Consider the following 17614-nt stretch of genomic DNA (forward strand, 5'->3'; position numbering starts at 1 on the left):
TTCTTTTGGCTTTTTTAGATTCTAGATGTAAGTGAGATCATAGAGAATTTGTCTTTCTCTGACTTACCTCACTTAGCACAATGTCCTCAGGGTCCATCCATGTTGTTGCAAATGGCAGAATTTCCTTCTTTCTCATGGCTGAATAATATTCCATTGTATGCAAAAACCACCTCATCTTTATCCCTTCATCTGTTGACAGACACTTAGGTGCCTCTATACCTTGGCTATTGTGAATAATGCTGCAGTAAACATGGGGATGCAAATACCTCTGTGATATCCTGTTTTCATTCGCTTTGGATATATACTCAAAAGTGCAATTGCTGGGTCAGATGGTAGTTTTACTTTTAATACTTTGAGGATCCTTCATACCTTTTCTGTTGTGACTGAACCAATTTACATTCCTACCAGTGGTGAACAAGGGTTCCCTTTTCCCCACTTCCTCAGCAACATTTGTTACCTTTGTCTTACTAAAGATAGCGGTTCTAACAGGGGTGAAGTCATATCTCATTGTGATTTTGATTTGCATTTCCTTGATGTGTAGTGGTACTGAGCATCTCTTCAGGTACCTGTTGGCTACTTGGGTGCCTTCTTTCTGAAAATGTCTAGTTCCTCTGCCCATTTTAAAATTTAAGTTCTTTACCACTGTGCTACCTGGGAATGGGAAGACACAAGGGTCTAGGCTTATCAGAACAATTTCTTTGCTATGCATCTTAATGAATTCAGGAATTCTGTCCCGAATTCCACTCAGGGTGCACTGTCAGGAACAGGTCCAGTGTCTGCTGGCTTGATGGTTGCAGCATCCTTTGTTTACTGAAATGGCAGACTGCATTCTTTGTCATCCACAGCGTGCAAATGCTTCTCTCACTTGGTAGGTTGCGCTTTCATTTCGTTCACTGTTTCTTTTGCTGTGCAGGAGCTTTTTAGTTTGATGTAGTCTCACTTGTATATTATTTTTTATAGGCTTTCCATGTGATTTATTTTGGTGGGATGCACAGCACGGCCTCTGGTGTGCAGGAGCTTTGATCCCAAACAGAGGTCACACCTGTGCCCCTTGCAGTGGAAGCACAGAGTCTTAACCACTGGACCGCTAGGGAAGCCCCTCACTTGTTCATTTCTGCTCTTGCTGTTTTTTGGTACTTTCAGTGTCAGATCCAAAAAAACATTCCTCAAGAGCTTGAGGAACTTCTCTGTGTTTTCATCTAGGTGTTTTATAGTATCAGGTCTTATGTTTAAGTCTTCGGTCCATTTCAAGTTAGTTTTTGTGAGTGGTATAAGATGAGGGTTCAATTTCATTTTTCTACATGTGGTTATCCACTTTTCGCAATACCATTTGTTGAAGAGAGTGTCCTTTCCCCATTAGGTGTTTTTTTAAATTGAAGTAATAGTTAATTTACAATGTTGCGTTAATTTCAAGTGTATAGCAAAGTGACTCGGTTCTATATATACGTATATGTGTGTGTGTATATGTTCTTTTTTATATATTTATATTATTTTTCCGATTCTTTCCCATTATAGTTTACTATAGAATATTGAGTATAGTTCCTTGTGCTGTATAGTAGCTCCTTGCTGTTTACCTGTTTAATATATAGGACTGTGTATATGTTAATCCCAAACTCCTAATTTATTCTCCCCCCCCCCCACTCCACCCCTACTATCATCTTTGATAACCATAAATTTGTTTCCTATCTCTGTAAGTCTATTTCTGATTTTATAAGTTCATTTGTATCTTTTTTTTTTTTTTAGATTTTACGTATAAGTGATATCATATGATATTTGTCTTATCATATGACTGACTTCTTTTAGTGTAATCATCTCTGGGTCCATCCATGTTGTTACAAATGGCATGATTTCATTCTTTTATGGCTGAGTAATAGCCCACTGCATGTATGTAGCACATCTTCTTTGTCCATTCATCTGTCGATGGACATTTAGCTTGCTTATTGTAAACAGGGCTGCAGTGGACGTTGGGATGGCTGCATGTAACTTTTCACGTAAGACTTTTCTCAAGATACATGTCCAGGAGTGGGATTGCTGAATCATATGGTAGCCCTATTTTTATTCTTTAAAAACCTTCGTAATATTTTCCATTGTGGCTGCAGCAATTCACATTTCCACCAACAGTGTAGGAAGGTTCCCTTTTCTCTACATGCTCCACAGTACTTACTGTTTGTAGACTTTTTGATGATAGCCGTTCTGATGTGAGGTAATACCTCATTGTGGTTTTGATTAGCATTTATCTAATAATTAGCAACGTTGAGCAGCTTTTCACGTACCTGTTGGCCATTTCTATGTCTTTGGAGAAATGTCTGTTTAGGTGTTCTTGGCTTTCTTGTCAAATAGTAGTTGAGTGTATATGTGGTCCCCTTCATGGATCACAGCCTTGTCACGCCAAAGGGGCTTGCATAACTGAGTGAAGCTATGAGCCATGCCATGCAGGGCCACCCAAGACAAAATGTGGTCCCCTGGAGGAGGGAATGGCAAACCACTGCAGTATTGGAGACACAAGAACCCCATGAGCAGATAAAAAGACAAAAAGATACGACACTGAAAGATGAGCCCCTGAGGTTGGAAGGTGTCCAGTATGCTACTGGGGAAGATCAGACAACAATTACTAATAACTTCAGAAAGAATGCAGCAGCTGGGCCAAAGTGGAAACGACGCTCAGTTGTGAATGTGTCTGGTAGTGAAAGTGAAGTCCAATGCTGTAGAGAACAGTGTTGCATAGGAACTTGGAATGTTAGGTCCATAAATCAAGGTAAACTAGATGTGGTCAAGCAGGAGATGGCAAGAGTGAACATCGATATCTTAGGCATCAGTGAACTAAAATGTGCAGTAATGGGCGAATTTAATTCAGATGAACATTTTATCTACTATTGTGGGCAAGAATCCCATAGGAGAAGTGAAGTAGCCCTCATAGTCAACAAGAGAGTCCTAAATGCAGTACTTGGGTGCAGTCTCAGAAAGGACAGAATGATCTTGCTTCCTTTCCAAGGCAAATCATTCAGTATCACAGTAATCCAAGTCCGTGCTCCAACCACTAATGCCAAAGAAGCTGAAGTTGAACAGTTCCATGAAGACCTCCTAGAACTAACACCAAAAAAAGGATATCCTCTTCATCATAGGGGATTGAAATGCAAAAGTAGGAAGTCAAGAGAAGATACCTGGAGTAACATTTGGCCTTGGAGTACAAAGTGAAGCAGGTTAAAGGCTAATGGAGTTTTGTCAAGAGAACATGCTGGTCATAGCAAACACCCTCTTCCAACAACACAAGAGATGACTCTACACATGGACATCATCAGATGGTCAATACCAAAATCAGATTGATTTTATTCTTTGCAGTTAAAGATGGAGACACCCTATACAGTCAGTGAAAAGAAGACCTGGAGCTTCAGGTGGCTCAGATCATGTGGCTCAGATTATGAACTCTTTATTGCAAAATTCAGGCTTAAATTGAAGCATGTAGGGAAAACCACCAGGCCATTCAGATATGACCTAAATCAGATTACAGTGGAGGTGACGGATAAATTCAAGGAATTAGATCTGGTAGACAGAGTGCCTGAAGAACTATGGATGAAGATGCATACAAGAGGCAGTGACCAAAACCATCCCCAAGAAAAAGAAATGCGAGAAGGCAAAGTGATTGTCTGAGGAGGCTTTACAAATTGATAAGGAAAGAAGAGAAGCAAAAGGCAAGGGATAAAGGGAAAGATAAACGAAACTGAATGCAGAGTTCCAGAGAATAGCAAGGAGAGATGAGAAGTCCTTTTTAAATGAACAATGCAAAAAAAAAAAAAAAATAGAGGTAAACAATAGAACAGAAGGGAAAGACTAGCGATCTCGTCAAGAAAATCGGAGAGGTCAAGGGAACATTTCACACGAGCATGGGCACCATGAAGGATAGAAATGGTAAGGATCTAACAGAAGCAGAAGAGGTTAAGAAGAGGTGGCAAGAATATATAGAAGAACTATATAACGATAACCCTGTATGCGAGACAGCAAGAGACACAGATGTATAGAACAGTCTTCTGGACTCTGTGGTAGAGGGCGAGGGTGGGATGATTTGGGAAAATGGCATTGAAACATGTATAATATCATATGTGAAACGAATCGCCAGTCCAGGTTCAATGCATGAGACAGGGTGCTCAGGGCTGGTGCACTGGGATGACCCAGAGGGATGGTATGGGGAGGGAGGTGGGAGAGGGGTTCAGTATGAGGAACACGTACACCCATGGCGGATTCATGTCAATGTGTGGCAAAACAAATACAATATTGTAAAATAAATAAATAAATAAAAGCAACTCAAAAAAAAAAAAAGTATATATGTATATAAAAGGTCTTAATGACCCAAATAACCACAGTGATGTAATCACTCACCTAGAGCTATACATCCTGGAGTATGAAGTTAAGTGGGCTTTAGGAAGCATTACTACAGACAAAGCTAACGGAGGGGATGCAATTCCAGCTGAGCTATTTAAAATCCTTAAAAATGGTGCTGTTAAAGTGCTGCACTCCATATGCCAGCAAATTTGGAAAACTCAGCAGTGACCACAAGACTGGAAAAGATCAGTTTTCTTTCCATTCCCAAAGAAGGGCAATGCCAAAGAATGTTCAGACTACCATACAAGTGTGCTCATTTCACATGCTAGTAAGGTTATGCTCAAAATCCTTCAAGCTAGGCATCAGCAGTACATGAACTGAGAACTTCCAGATGTTCACGCTGGATTTAGAAAAGGCAGAGGAACCAGAGATCCAATTGCCAACATTCATCGGATCATAGAGAAAACAAGGGAATTCCAGAAAAACATCTATTTCTGCTTCACTGACTATATGGAAGCCTTTGACTGTGTGGGTCACAACAAACTGTGGAGATTCTTAGAGATGGAAATACCTTACTTGGAAATGCCACCTTACTTGTCTCCTGAGAAACCTGTATGCAGGTCAAGAAGCAGCAGTTAGAACTGGACTTGGAACAACAGAGTGGTTCAAAATTGGGAAAGGAGTATGCCAAGGCTGTATATTGCCACCCTGGCTATTTAACTTCTATGCAGAGTACATCATGTGAAATGCTGGGCTGGATGAAGCACAAGCTGGAATCAAGCTTTCCAAGCAGAATATCAACAACCTCAGATATGCAGATGATACTACTCTAATGGTAGAAAGTGAAGAGGAACTAAAGAGCCTCTTGATGAGGGTGAAAGAGTAGAGTGAAAAAGTTGGCTTGAAACTCAACAAAATCTAAGATCATGGTATCCAGTCTCACCACTTCATGGCAAATAGAAGAGGAAATAGTGGAAGGAGTAACAGGTTTTATTTTCTTGGTGTCCAAAATCACTGTGGATGGTGACTGCAGCCATGAAATTAAAAGACATTTTCTCCTTGGAAGGAAAACTATGACAAACCCAGACATCATATTAAAAAGCAGAGACATCACTTTGCCGACAAACATCCATATAGTCAAAGCTATGGTTTTTCCAGTAGTCGTGTACCCATATAAGAGTTGGACTATAAAGAAGGGTAAGTGCTGAAGAATTGCTGCTTTCCAATTGTGGTGCTGGAGAAGACTCTTGAGAGTCCTTTCAGCTGCAGGGAGAGCAAACCAGTCAATCCTAAGGGGAGTCAACCCTCAGTGTTCATTGGAAGGATTGATGCTGAAGCTCCAATACTTTGGCTGCCTGATGCAATGAGCCGACTCATTGAAAAAGACCCTGATGCTGGGAAAGATTGAAGGCAAAAGGAGAAACAGGTGACAAAGGATGAGATGGTTAGATAGCATCATTGACTCAGTGGACATGAATTTGAGCAAACTTCTGGAGATAGTGAAGTACAGGAGAGCCTGGCATGCTACAGTACATGGGGTTGCAAAGAGTTGGACACGACTTAGCAACTGAACAACAGCAACAAAAATAGGTGGCATTTTTAAATGAACAAAATACCATAGTATTCTGGGTGGAACACACAGGAGGTTTTGAAGGCTATTAATGATACTCCCTCCCTCATGCTCTTCTTCCTTCCCTCCTTCCTTCTTTTCTGATGGAAAATTTCTTAAATATATAAAAATATTAATAGGATTGAACACTGGTGACTTCGGTCTGGAACAAGTTGGAACGGGGCTTGGGTTCCCAGCCAGAGATTGAGCCTGGGTTGCATCGGTGAAAGCCCCAGATCCTAGCCGCTAGAGTGATGAGGGCCCTGGTCCTTCATCTTTGAGAAAAGAATTTCCCCTAAGATGGAAGGTAGTGAAGCAAGTAAAGTATTTAGTAAAAGAGTACAGTACGTGTGGATAGACACAAGGGCAGACTCAGAGGGAGAGTCCCGAGTTGCTGAGTCGTGCCCTCATGATGATCTGAGTTACTTTTATGGGGCGTTTCTTCCGGGCTTCCTGGGGCCGATCATTCTGATGTGCCTGGCTCATGTGTGGCGTATCTCAGGATCCTTCCATGTACCTGCACCCATCTCTTTGACCTTCAAGGAGCCTTTCTGCGCATGTGTGGTCAGGGAGGTCTCCTGACTTCAGGAATGACAAATATGTGCTCTGGGCAGGGCTCAATGGTAGCTTAGCATCATTCCCCTTTGACCTTCAAGGAGCCTTTCTGCGCATGTGTGGTCAGGGAGATCTCCTGACTTCAGGAATGAAAAGTATGTGGTCTGGGCAGAGCCCAGCCTCCTCCCTTACTTGTCCTGCTAGTCTCGTCTTGGAGTTTCAGTCCATAGGGAATAAATCTCCAGTTGCCTTACCTTCAGGGGGGCCTATCTACCTACCTCCTGTCGGATAATGAGCCCCGGTGTATCCATCATCTACCTTCAACAATTATCAAATCATTGCAAATACTGTATCATCCACATGCTTCACCAACTTCTTCCCACCCCTTCTCAAACTATTTTGAAGCATAACATTTATTTTCTTAAGTTGACTGGCGATAATATTTTGCTTCTTAAGCTGGACGAGGGTGGAACACAGATGTTCTTTTCACTATTATTGTTTTAATCGTATATATATTTAAACTGTGTGTTTGTTTTGTTCTTGTTTCGCCGTATATTTTGTTATAAAAACACCTAACTGCTTGTTTTAGATCCTCATGAGTACTTGATGTATCCTCCGAAGAGAATGTGCCAGTTTATACGTTCACCTCCAGGCAGTGAGACTACCCATCACCCCAGACCCTCACAGGCACAGATATTTTCAGACTGTACTTGAACCAGCAACAGGGGGAAAGTCCCAGCAGAGTCTCGTTCAAACGTGCTTTCCCACGACTACTGTCATGGGTCTCAGGATGAGTCTCTTCACACTCAACTGTAACCTCATGGTTCCTCCTAGTCCTTATACAAGATTAAGTCTGTTTTCTCCCAAGTGAGAGTCAATGCCTTTTATTCAGTCTCTGCTTATTTCCTTTCTTATCCGTATTCTTTCTTCTTAAAGGACATTGTATTAGTCAGAATATTTACAGTTGCAAGTGACGGAAATATATCAGTTTAGGCAGGAAAGGACAACCATTGGCTCACATACCTGGGCATTCCTGCCCTGCCAAATCCAGGGGCTCCAGCCTCTTGTCTGGGCTTCTACTTCCTGCTCCTTCTCCACCCTCCTTCCCTCTCCCTGCATCCATCCTTCCACACAGCTTCTCTCTCTTGGTTGGCCTTTCTCTCCCCTATTGGCAGGGACCCTTGGCCACAATGCCCCAGAGAAGGGGGCTACTTAGAGCTCCAGGCTCATGCACTCCCATCTTAATAACCTCCATGAAGAATGAAAACGCTTTCTCCAGAGATATAATCTGATTGGATCTCTTTGGTCCCTGCCCCCTCCATACACCACAGTGGGGAGAACCTGGCTCCAAAAGAAGCACTGGGAAAGCTTTCCGGACAGTAAAAACAGGAGCTACCATAGTCCAGCACAAATCTGCTGGATCTATAGTGCATGGATTTAAGCATTTTCCTTGTATACTCTTATCTCTTGGGGTTTTTCTCCTCGCAGGGATAGGTCCTTGGCCCTGCAGATCACTAACTCGATCTCTGATAGATGCCCCTGTTCCAAGTTCTTTTGTTTGGGAAGTGTTCCTTTTCTGTAGCTATCTGTTCAGTTCAGTTCAATTGCTTAGTCATATCCAACTCTTTGTGACTCCATGGACTACAGCACACAGGCTTCCCTGTCCATCACCAACTCTAGGGGCTTACTCAAACTCATGTCCACTAAGTCGGTGGTGCCATCCAACCATCTCATCCTCTGTTGTCCCCTTCTCCTCCCGCCTTCAATTCATTACCAGCATCAGGGTCTTTTCAAATGAGTCAGTTCTTCGCATCAGGTGGCCAAAGTATTGGAGCTTCAGCCTCAACATCAGTCCTTCCAATGAACACCCAGCACTGATCTCCTTTAGGATTGACTGGCTGGATCTCCTTGCAGTCCAAGGGACTTTCAAGAGTCTTCTCCAACACCACAGTTCAAAAGCATCAATTCTTCGGCACTCAGCTTTCTTTATAGTCCAACTCTCACATCCATACATGACCACTGGAAAAACCAAAGCTTTGACTAGATGGACCTTTGTTGACAAAGTAATATCTCTGCTTTTTAATATGCTGTCTAGGTTGGTCATAACTTTTCTTCCAAGGAGCAAGCATCTTTTAATTTCATGGCTGCAATCACCATCTGCAGTGATTTTGGAGCCCCCCAAAATAAAGTCAGCCGCTGTTTCCACTGTTTCCCCATCTATTTCCCATGAAGTGATGGGACCAGATGCCATGATCTTCGTTTTCTGAATGTTGAGTTTTAAGCCAACTTTTTCACTCTCCACTTTCACATTCATCAAGAGGCTCTTTAGTTCTTCGTTGCTTTCTGCCATAAGGGTGGTGTCATCTGCATATCTGAGGTTATTGATATTTCTCCCGGCAATCTTGATTCCAGTTTGTGCTTCATCCAGCCCAATGTTTCTCATGATGTACTCTGCATATAAGGTAAATAACTAGGGTGACAATATACATCGTTGACGTACTCCTTTCCTGATTTGGAACCAGTCTGTTGTTCAAAGTCCAGTTCTAGCTGTTGCTTCTTGACCTGCATACAAATTTCTCAGGAGGCAGGTCAGGTGGTCTAGGTGATGGGAATACAAGAATACTCTTTCAGAATTTTCCACAGTTTGTTGTGATCCACACAATCAAAGGCTTTGGCGTGGTCAATAAAGCAGATGTAGATGTTTTTCTGGAACTCTTCGCTTTTTCGGTGATCCAATGGATGTTGGCAATTTGATTTCTGGTTCCTTTGCCTTTTCTAAATCCATCTTGAACATCTGGAAGTTCACAGTTCACGTACTGTTGAAGCTTGGTTTGGAAAATTTTGAGCATTACTTTGCTAGCATGTGAGATGAGTGCAATTGTGTGGTAGTTTGAGCATTCTTTCTTTGGCATTGCCTTTCTTTGTGGTTGGAATGAAAACTGACCTTTTTCAGTCCTGTGGCCACTGTTGAGTTTTCCAAATTTGCTGGCATGTTGAGTGCAGCACTTTCACAGCATCATCTTTTAGGATTTGAAGTAGCTCAACTAGAATTACATCACCTCCACTAGCTTTGTTCATAATGATGCTTCCTAAGGTCCACTTCACTTTGTATTCCAGGATGTCTGGCTCTAGGTGAGTGATCACACCATCATGGTTATCTGGGTCATGAAGATCTTTTTTTGTGTAGTTCTTCTGTGTATTCTTGCCACCTCTTAATATCTTCTGCTTCTGTTAGGTCCGTACCATTTCTGTCCTTTATTGTGCCCATCTTTGCATGAAATGTTACCTTGGTATCTCTAATTTTCTTGAAGAGATCTCTAGTCTTTCCCATTCTGTTGTTTTCCTCTATTTCTTTGCATTGATCACTGAGGAAGGCTTTCTTATCTCTCCTTGCTATTCTTTGGAACTCTTTATTCAAGTGGATATATCTCTGTCTGTTACTGTCTTACAAAGCCCTCTTCTTTGTGTTTCCTCACATTTTGGTTTGGAATCCTTTGGTTTGGGGTTTTTCTTCTACATCTGAGAATCCTTGGCTGCCCACTCCTGCCTTTCTGGAGGAGGAAGTTGGTTTGCATAAGGAGCTGGTGGTATCAGATTCCTCTGGGTAAGTGGGTATAGGAGTGGAGGGCATCCTCCTCCCAGGACTGAAGTGTGTATGAGTAGCCTCAGGGCTTCTGGAATAACCTTAGAGGAAGGGGCCTTTGAGAAAGACAACACAGGACAAGCAGTCAAGGAAACCCACACTGGCCAGCTTCACAAGTCAGTCCCTTCCTTTCTTCATAAACAAGATCTTTTTTGGTGGTTTTCTGTCTAAAACAGGTTGGAAGCCCAGTATTACCGCAGGATCTGCAGTGACCTCTCTCCAGGGCCACATCTACATTCTTCATCGAGGGTGGGGGTGAGGGAAATCCTGCTACAGGATTTACCAGTCTTCCACAGCATAACGCCTGAACTCTGGGAGCTAACCTAGCTGAACCAGCTGCGCTAATCTCCCCGCACTCCTTTAGTTATACCTCCCGGCTCTCTCCCCTCAGCCCACCCTGCCCTGCGTACTGCATCAAGGGATCTCTGCTTGGCCTTCTCTAGGGGTCTTAAGTAATAGTTTTGTTCTCTGTTTTATCACTTAACCTTTCTTTTAGTTTTTTTTCTCATTGGAATAGCATGGTATTTGCTTCCTTGTTCTTTGTTCAAAATCTTCCACACTAGGTCATGATGTTAACATTATAATATATCTCATTATAATAATGGTTCAGTTCAGTTCAGTCACTCAGTCGTGTCCGACTCTTTGCGACCCCATGAATCGCAGCACGCCAGGCCTCCCTGTCCATCACCAACTCCCGGAGTTCACTCAGACCCACGCCCATCGAGTCAGTGATGCCATCCAGCCATCTCATCCTCTGTCGTCCCCTTCTCCTCCTGCACCCAACCCCTCTCAGCACCAGAGTCTTTTCCAATGAGTCAACTCTTCGCATGAGGTGGCCAAAGTGCTGGAGTTTCAGCTTTAGCATCATTCCCTCCAAAGAAATCCCAGGGCTGATCTCCTTCAGAATGGACTGGTTGGATCTCCTTGCAGTCCAAGGGACTCTCAAGAGTCTTCTCCAACACCACAGTTCAAAAGCATCAATTCTTCGGAGCTCAGCCTTCTTCACAGTCCAACTCTCACATGACCATACACGGTCCACTGGAAAAACATACATGACCACTGGAAAAACCATAGCCTTGACTAGACGTACCTTTGTTGGCAAAGTAATGTCTCTGCTTTTGAATATGCTATCTCGGTTGGTCATAACTTTCCTTCCAAGGAGTAAGTGTCTTTTAATTTCATGGCTGCAATCACCATCTGCAGTGGTTTTGGAGCCCCAAAAAATAAAGTCTGACACTGTTTCCACTGTTTCCCCATCTATTTCCCATGAAGTGATGGGACCGGATGCCATGATCTCCGTTTTCTGAATGTTGAGCTTTAAGCCAACTTTTTCACTCTCCACTTTCACTTTCATCAAGAGGCTTTTTAGTTCCTCTTCACTTTCTGCCATAAGGGTGGTGTCATCTGCATATCTGAGGTTATTGATATTTCTCCCAGCAATTTTTTTTTAAGGTTAAAAAATGACTAATCTTTATTTTTTTTTCCAGTTCACAGGTGTTCATTTTATTGATATGTATAAAGCTTACATGATATAAATATCCTCTTGATTCATAGCACAAATTAAATTTCAATCTTTTAATTTTAAAAAGTCCTTCTACTCCTGCTGTACAGTTCATTCAGTTTACTTCCCACCAGTAAACCAACATTATCAGTTTCTTATATATCCTTCCAAAGAAATACATATCCTTATAAGCACACACTTTGGAGAAGGCGATGGCAACCCACTCCAGGACTCTTGCCTGGAAAATCCCATGGATGGAGGAGCCTGGTAGGCTGCAGTCCATGGGGTCGCTAAGAGTCAGACACGACTGAGTGACTTCACTTTCACTTTTCACTTTCCTGCATTGGAGGAGGAAATGGCAACCCACTCCAGTGTTCTTGCCTGGAGAATCCCAGGGACGGCAGGGCCTGGTGGGCTGCCGTCTATGGGGTCGCACAGAGTCGGACACGACTGAAGTGACTTAGCAGCAGCAGCAGCAAGCACACACTTTCACTTTTCCTTCCCACTTTTACATGAATGATATTCTACTACATACATAGTAGAGTTTCACAACTCTACCGGCAATTTTGATTCCAGCTTGTGCTTCTTCCAGCCCAGCATTTCTCATGATGTACTCTGCATATAAGTTAAATAAGCAGGGTGACAATATACAGCCTTGACATACTCCTTTTCCTATTTGGAACCAGTCTGTTGTTCCATGTCCAGTTCCAACTGTTGCTTCCTGACCTGCATACAGATTTCTCCAGAGGCAAGTCAGGTTGTCTGGCATTCACATCTGTTTCAGAATTTTCCACAGTTTATTGTGATCCACACAGTCAAAGGCTTTGGCATAGTCATAATAATGATACATGGGGCAAATATGATAGCTACCAATTCCACCACACTGTCCATCCTTCTCCACCCTGCTGTCCTACTTCTTCTCTTCCTCAGCCATACTTGTGACCATCTCTCCTTTAATGGTGGACTGCCCTGGTGGCTCAGTGGTAAAGAATCCGCCTGCCAATGTAGGATACATGGGTTCGATTCCTGGGTCAGGAGGATCCCCTGGAGAAAGAAATGTCAATCCACCGTAGTATTCTAGCCTGGAAAATCTCATGGACAGAGGAGTGTGGTGAGCTACAGTCCTTGGGGTTGCAAAAGACACAGCGACTAAACAGCAGCAGTTCTTTAATGGTACTCATCCTGTGTGTGAAGTGATATTTCACTGAGGATTTGATTTGAATTTCTCTTATGGCACATAATGCTTAGCATCTTTCAGGAGCTTACTGGCCACTTGTAGATCCTCTTTGGAGAACTATCTCTTGAGTTCTTTGCTCATTTTTTAAAAATAGGGTTATTTGTCTTTTTGTTATTGAGATAAAGGTATTTTTTCTCTTTTTTAGGTTAAGTGTTCTTTTTATATACCTGTCTCTTATTAGATACATGATTTTCAAATGTTTCCTCCCGTTCTCAGAACTGTCTTTTCACTTGTTTTGTGTGTGTGTGTGTGATTTATTAATTCATTTTCGACTGCACTGGGTCTCCGCTGCTGTGCATGCGTTTTCTCTAGTTGCAGCGAGCAGGGGGCTCTCTCTTGCAGTGCTCAGGCTTCTTACAGCAGTGGCTTCTCTTGCTGGAGCACAGGCTCTGGGCACATGGGCTCGCAGGGGCTTGGTTGCCCCACGGCATGTGGGATTTTCCAGACCAGGGACCGAATCCATGTCCCCTACATCAGCAGGCAGATTCTTAACCAGTAGACCACCAGGGATGTCCCTCTTTTCACTTTCTTGAGGGTGTACTTTGAAGCATAGACGTTTTTAATTTTGGTGAATTCCCGATTTATGTATTTTTATCTTTTGTTGCTTATACTTTTGGTGTTATACCTGTGAAACCATCGCCGAATGTCAGAAAGATTTGCTCACATGTTTTCTTCGAAGAGTTTTATAGTTTTAGCTCTTATTTTTAGGTCTCTGATCCATTTTGAGTTAGTTTTGAAATCAAGAAGTATGAATTCTCCAACTTCATTTCTCTCTCTCAAGATTGTTTTGGCTGTTCTGGGTGCTTTGAATTTCTGTGTGAATTTTAGAACCAGTTTATCAATGTCTACAAAGACCTAGCTGGGATTTTAACAGGGAGTATATTGAATCTGCATGTCTGGTCTGGGGAGTATTACCCTCCTAACAATACTAAGTCTTCCCATCCTTTAACAGGAAAATGTCTTTCCATTTATTTCAGGCGTTTTTCATTTCTTTCAGTGATGTTTCGTCATTTTCAGTGTATAAGTCTTATACTTTTTTGTTAAAATTATTTCTAAGGATTGTGTCATTTTTGATGCTTTTGGAAATGGATTCTTCTTAATCACTTCTTCTGATTATTCATTCCTAGTGTATAGAAATACAAATAGATTTTTGTGTTTTGACCTTGTACCCTACAACCTTGCTTATATGTCACTTCTAATGGTTCTCTAAATAGAAGATTGTGTCATCTGCATTTAGAGGTTATTTTACATCTGTCTTTTCTTTTTCCTGCCTAATGGACCTAATAATACTCCAGTTCAGTGTTGAATGGAAGAGGCAAGAGTGGGAATCCTCACCCTAGTTCTAAAATATATACAGATGAAGTCAGTGTCTGCATTGAGCAAAATGTTATATTTTTTAAAAAGTGGACATCCTTACCTTGTTCCTGATCTTAAAAGGAAAACAGTCTCTACCTTTAAGTCCAATATTAACTGTAGGCTTTTTGTAGCTGTCTTTTATCAGGTTGAGGAAGTTTCCTTCTGTTCCTAGTTTGCTGGTTTTCTCATGAAAGAATGTTAGATTTCATTGAATGTTTTTTCTGCGTTGTTTGAAAGGACCATGTCCTTTGTCCTTTTTTTAAATTCATGTGGTATTTTGCACTGATTTTTGTATTTTAAACCCAAAGTTTATTTATTTGACTTCTTGCTTGTTTGGGAGTGTGTTTAATTTACACATATTTTCATTTATTTATTTATTGTTGGCCACACCATGCAGTTTGTGGGATCTTAGTTCCCCAACCAGGGATTGAACCTGAGCCCTCAGCAGTGAAAGCACAGAGTCCTAACCACTGGACCACCAAGGAACTCCCTGTTCTATCCACTATTTAAAATGACGCATTGAAATCTCTAGTCTTTATTTTTTTGAAATTTTATTGGAATATTTACATTTACCGTGTTGTGTTAATTTCAGGTATCCAGCAAAGTGAATGAGTTATGCGTGTATCCACCCTTTCTGCTTTAGGTTCCTTTCCCGCGTAGGCCATTACGGAGTGTTGAGTAGAGCTCCCTGTGCTCTACAGCAGGTCTTACTAGTCACCTGTTTTATAGATAGTAGTCGCAGTCGCCCACTTGTCCCCCACCCCTATCCCTGCTAACCTTGTTTTCTACGTTTGTGACTATACTTTTGTTTTGTAAATAAATTCATTTGTAGTCTTTTTTTTTAGATTTCACATGTAAGCAATACCATATATTTTTCCTTCACTGTCTGACTTACTTCACTCAGTGGGACAATCTCTGGCATCCCTGTTGCTGCAGATGGCATGACTTCATTCTTTTCTATGCCTGAGAGCTATTCTCTTGTCTACGTGTGCCGCCTCGTCATCCCTTCTCTTGATGGACATTTTGTTCACGTCCATGTCCTTTCTATTGCATGTACTTTTTGAATTACGGTTTTCTCCAGCCCTAGTGGGACTGCAGGATCATGTGGTAGTTCTGTTTTTAGTTTCTTAAGTAGCCTCCATAGTGGCTCTACCAGTCTCCATTCCTATCAACAGTATAGGGTGGCGGTCCCTTTTCTCCATACCCTCTCTAGCAATTTACTGTTTGTAAACTTTTTGACCTTTCTGACTGGTGATACCTCATTGTAGTTTTGATTTGCATTTCCCTAATAATTAGTAAATTATTTTGCATGTGCTTTTTGCCTGGCCATCTAATCATTATTTCTGAATGATTGATTTCTTTTGCTTCGTGTATTTTGGGACTCTGTAGTTAGATATTTGTATTTATAACTGCAGTTAAACCTCGTTTTCAAAGATATTTTGCAGCTTTTACAGGGACAAGTTTTTTCTTATTTTATATTCTTTTTTTCTGATTTTTTTTTTTTTTTTTTTTTTACTTTTTGGCTGCACCTTGCAGCATGTAGGATCTTACCCAACGAGGATTGAACCTGAGCCCTCTGGACTGGAAATGTGGAGTCTTAACCAGTGGCATACCAGGGAAGTCCATTCTTATTTGATACTCTTGAAGATTGCCAGGGTGACTTAGATGGCAGAGGTTTTTTTGTCCTTAATTATTGAACAAAGTGAACGAAACTCAGAAATTTATGGCAAAAAAATGGATCCAGGGAGAAAGTTAAAAAAAGAAAAGATAGCATGAAGACATCCTTGTGACGGAACTGTTCTGTGTCTCGACTGTGGTGGTGTCATGGGTATCTACATGTGATAAAATTGTGTAGAAGTAAATACAGATTAGCGCATGTCCGCTTCATGGGGCCTGAATGAGACTGCTGGACTGCATCCAGCTTGGTCTCCTTGTGACATGGTGCTGTCATTGTGCAAGCTGTGACTGTTGGGAAATTGGTGAAGAGTGTACTTGGATTCCTTTGTATTTTGTTGTTGTTACAGCTGCATGTGAATATACAGTTATTTCAAAATAAAAAATTAAAATACATGTTCTCCCCATTCCTTACATAAGGAAAAAAATACCCTCAGACATATTTGGGTGGGTCTGCTTCTAGGTTTTTTTACATTGTTCCATTGATTTGCTGTGTATCTCCCTACTAGTAACACGCTCCCTTGATTGATATAGCTGTCTAGGAACTCTTAATGCCCAGTAGAGTAATTTCCCACTTTATTAATCTTCAGTCTGTGTCCTTTATCTTTCTATATAAATTTTCAAATAAACTTGTCTGTATCTACAAAAATCATGGCCAGGAGTTTGGTAAGAATTGTGTTAAGCCTAATAGATCATTTTTGGGAGAACTGACAATATGTTGAATGTGTTAATTTCTGATTGTGATTTATGCCTATTTATTGTTATCTTCGGTTTCTTTCATCAGTGTTTTGTGGTTTTCAGCACACAAGTTCTGTATGTGTTTAATTAGAGATTTGCCTGTTTCACTTTTTTGAGTAATTGTCAGTGGGATTATACTTTTAACTTCTGTTTCTACATCTTCCTTGTTAGCCTGTAAACATGTGATCGAGTTTGGAATTCCCTGTGGTCTGATAGTTAAAACTCAACACTGTTTCACTGCTGGGGGCTCAGCAGGTTCGACCCCTGGTCGGGGAACTACAAAATCTCACAAGCCGCCTGGGGCAGCCAAAAAAAATGTGATTGATTTTTATGTGTTGATTTTTAGCCCGTCACTTTGCTGACTCACTCATTAGTTCTAAGAGTTTTTAACATTATAGATTCTTAGGGATTTTCTACAAAGATGGTCATGTCTTATGCATATGGGTAGGTTTTACTTCTTTTCTGATGAGTATGCCTTTTACCCGCCGTATTCCAGCCACCTTCCCGTGTATGCTGAGGTGCAGGAGCCCTATGTGTACCTGCAGAGCAGCCAGGTGGAGGTCCCCAACCTCTACCTGGGCGTGCCCACCAAGATGGCCATCACACTCATCAATGGCACGCTCCTGCCCACCCGCTTCCACTGGGGCAAGGTACGTGAGCCCACTTCATCGGGCCCCACCCTTGCAGATCTCAACCCCAGAGGCCCATGTTGAGGGGCACCCTGCCCTTGACACCACCCAGAACAGATCACTGCCTCTGGGGGCTGACTCTGTAGCCTGCCCCGTGTGCCAGGGGAGATGAGGCCACGTCTCCATGCATCAAAACCAGCTACCCACTGTTCCCCATCACCCTGGGCCTCCCAGGGCAGCCTTTTGTTAAGTCCAGGGAACCCCCTGACAGGCGTGAGGTCCATCTAACATGGGCAAGGAGACGAGAAGGGACCTGTGGTTTATCCCCACCTGGGAGCACCGTGCCCTGCTGGTC

The 17614-nt window shown here is 42.0% G+C and overlaps 1 protein-coding gene and 1 non-coding gene across 7 annotated transcripts in view; one reads left to right on the plus strand and one right to left on the minus strand.

The window, feature by feature from the left end:
- The window catches only part of DLEC1 (DLEC1 cilia and flagella associated protein), a 90510-nt gene that overhangs the window by 62165 nt on the left and 10731 nt on the right, over window positions 1-17614 (plus strand). For all 6 annotated transcript variants that reach the window (XR_011562919.1, XR_011562920.1, XM_019984818.2 and 3 more), the window contains exon 20: window positions 17127-17280. Coding sequence is in view for 4 of the 6 variants with exons in the window: in XM_019984818.2 (XP_019840377.2) it covers window positions 17127-17280 (154 nt within the window). In the remaining 2 variants the exon portion in view is untranslated. The remainder of the gene's footprint in view (window positions 1-17126; window positions 17281-17614) is intronic.
- Window positions 14631-14703, minus strand: TRNAE-UUC (transfer RNA glutamic acid (anticodon UUC)). Its single transcript has one exon. It is a non-coding gene; the product is annotated as a tRNA-Glu (tRNA).

Source organism: Bos indicus, chromosome 22 (genome assembly GCF_029378745.1).
Source record: "Bos indicus isolate NIAB-ARS_2022 breed Sahiwal x Tharparkar chromosome 22, NIAB-ARS_B.indTharparkar_mat_pri_1.0, whole genome shotgun sequence".
In the NCBI taxonomy this organism is placed as follows: Eukaryota; Metazoa; Chordata; class Mammalia; order Artiodactyla; family Bovidae; genus Bos; species Bos indicus.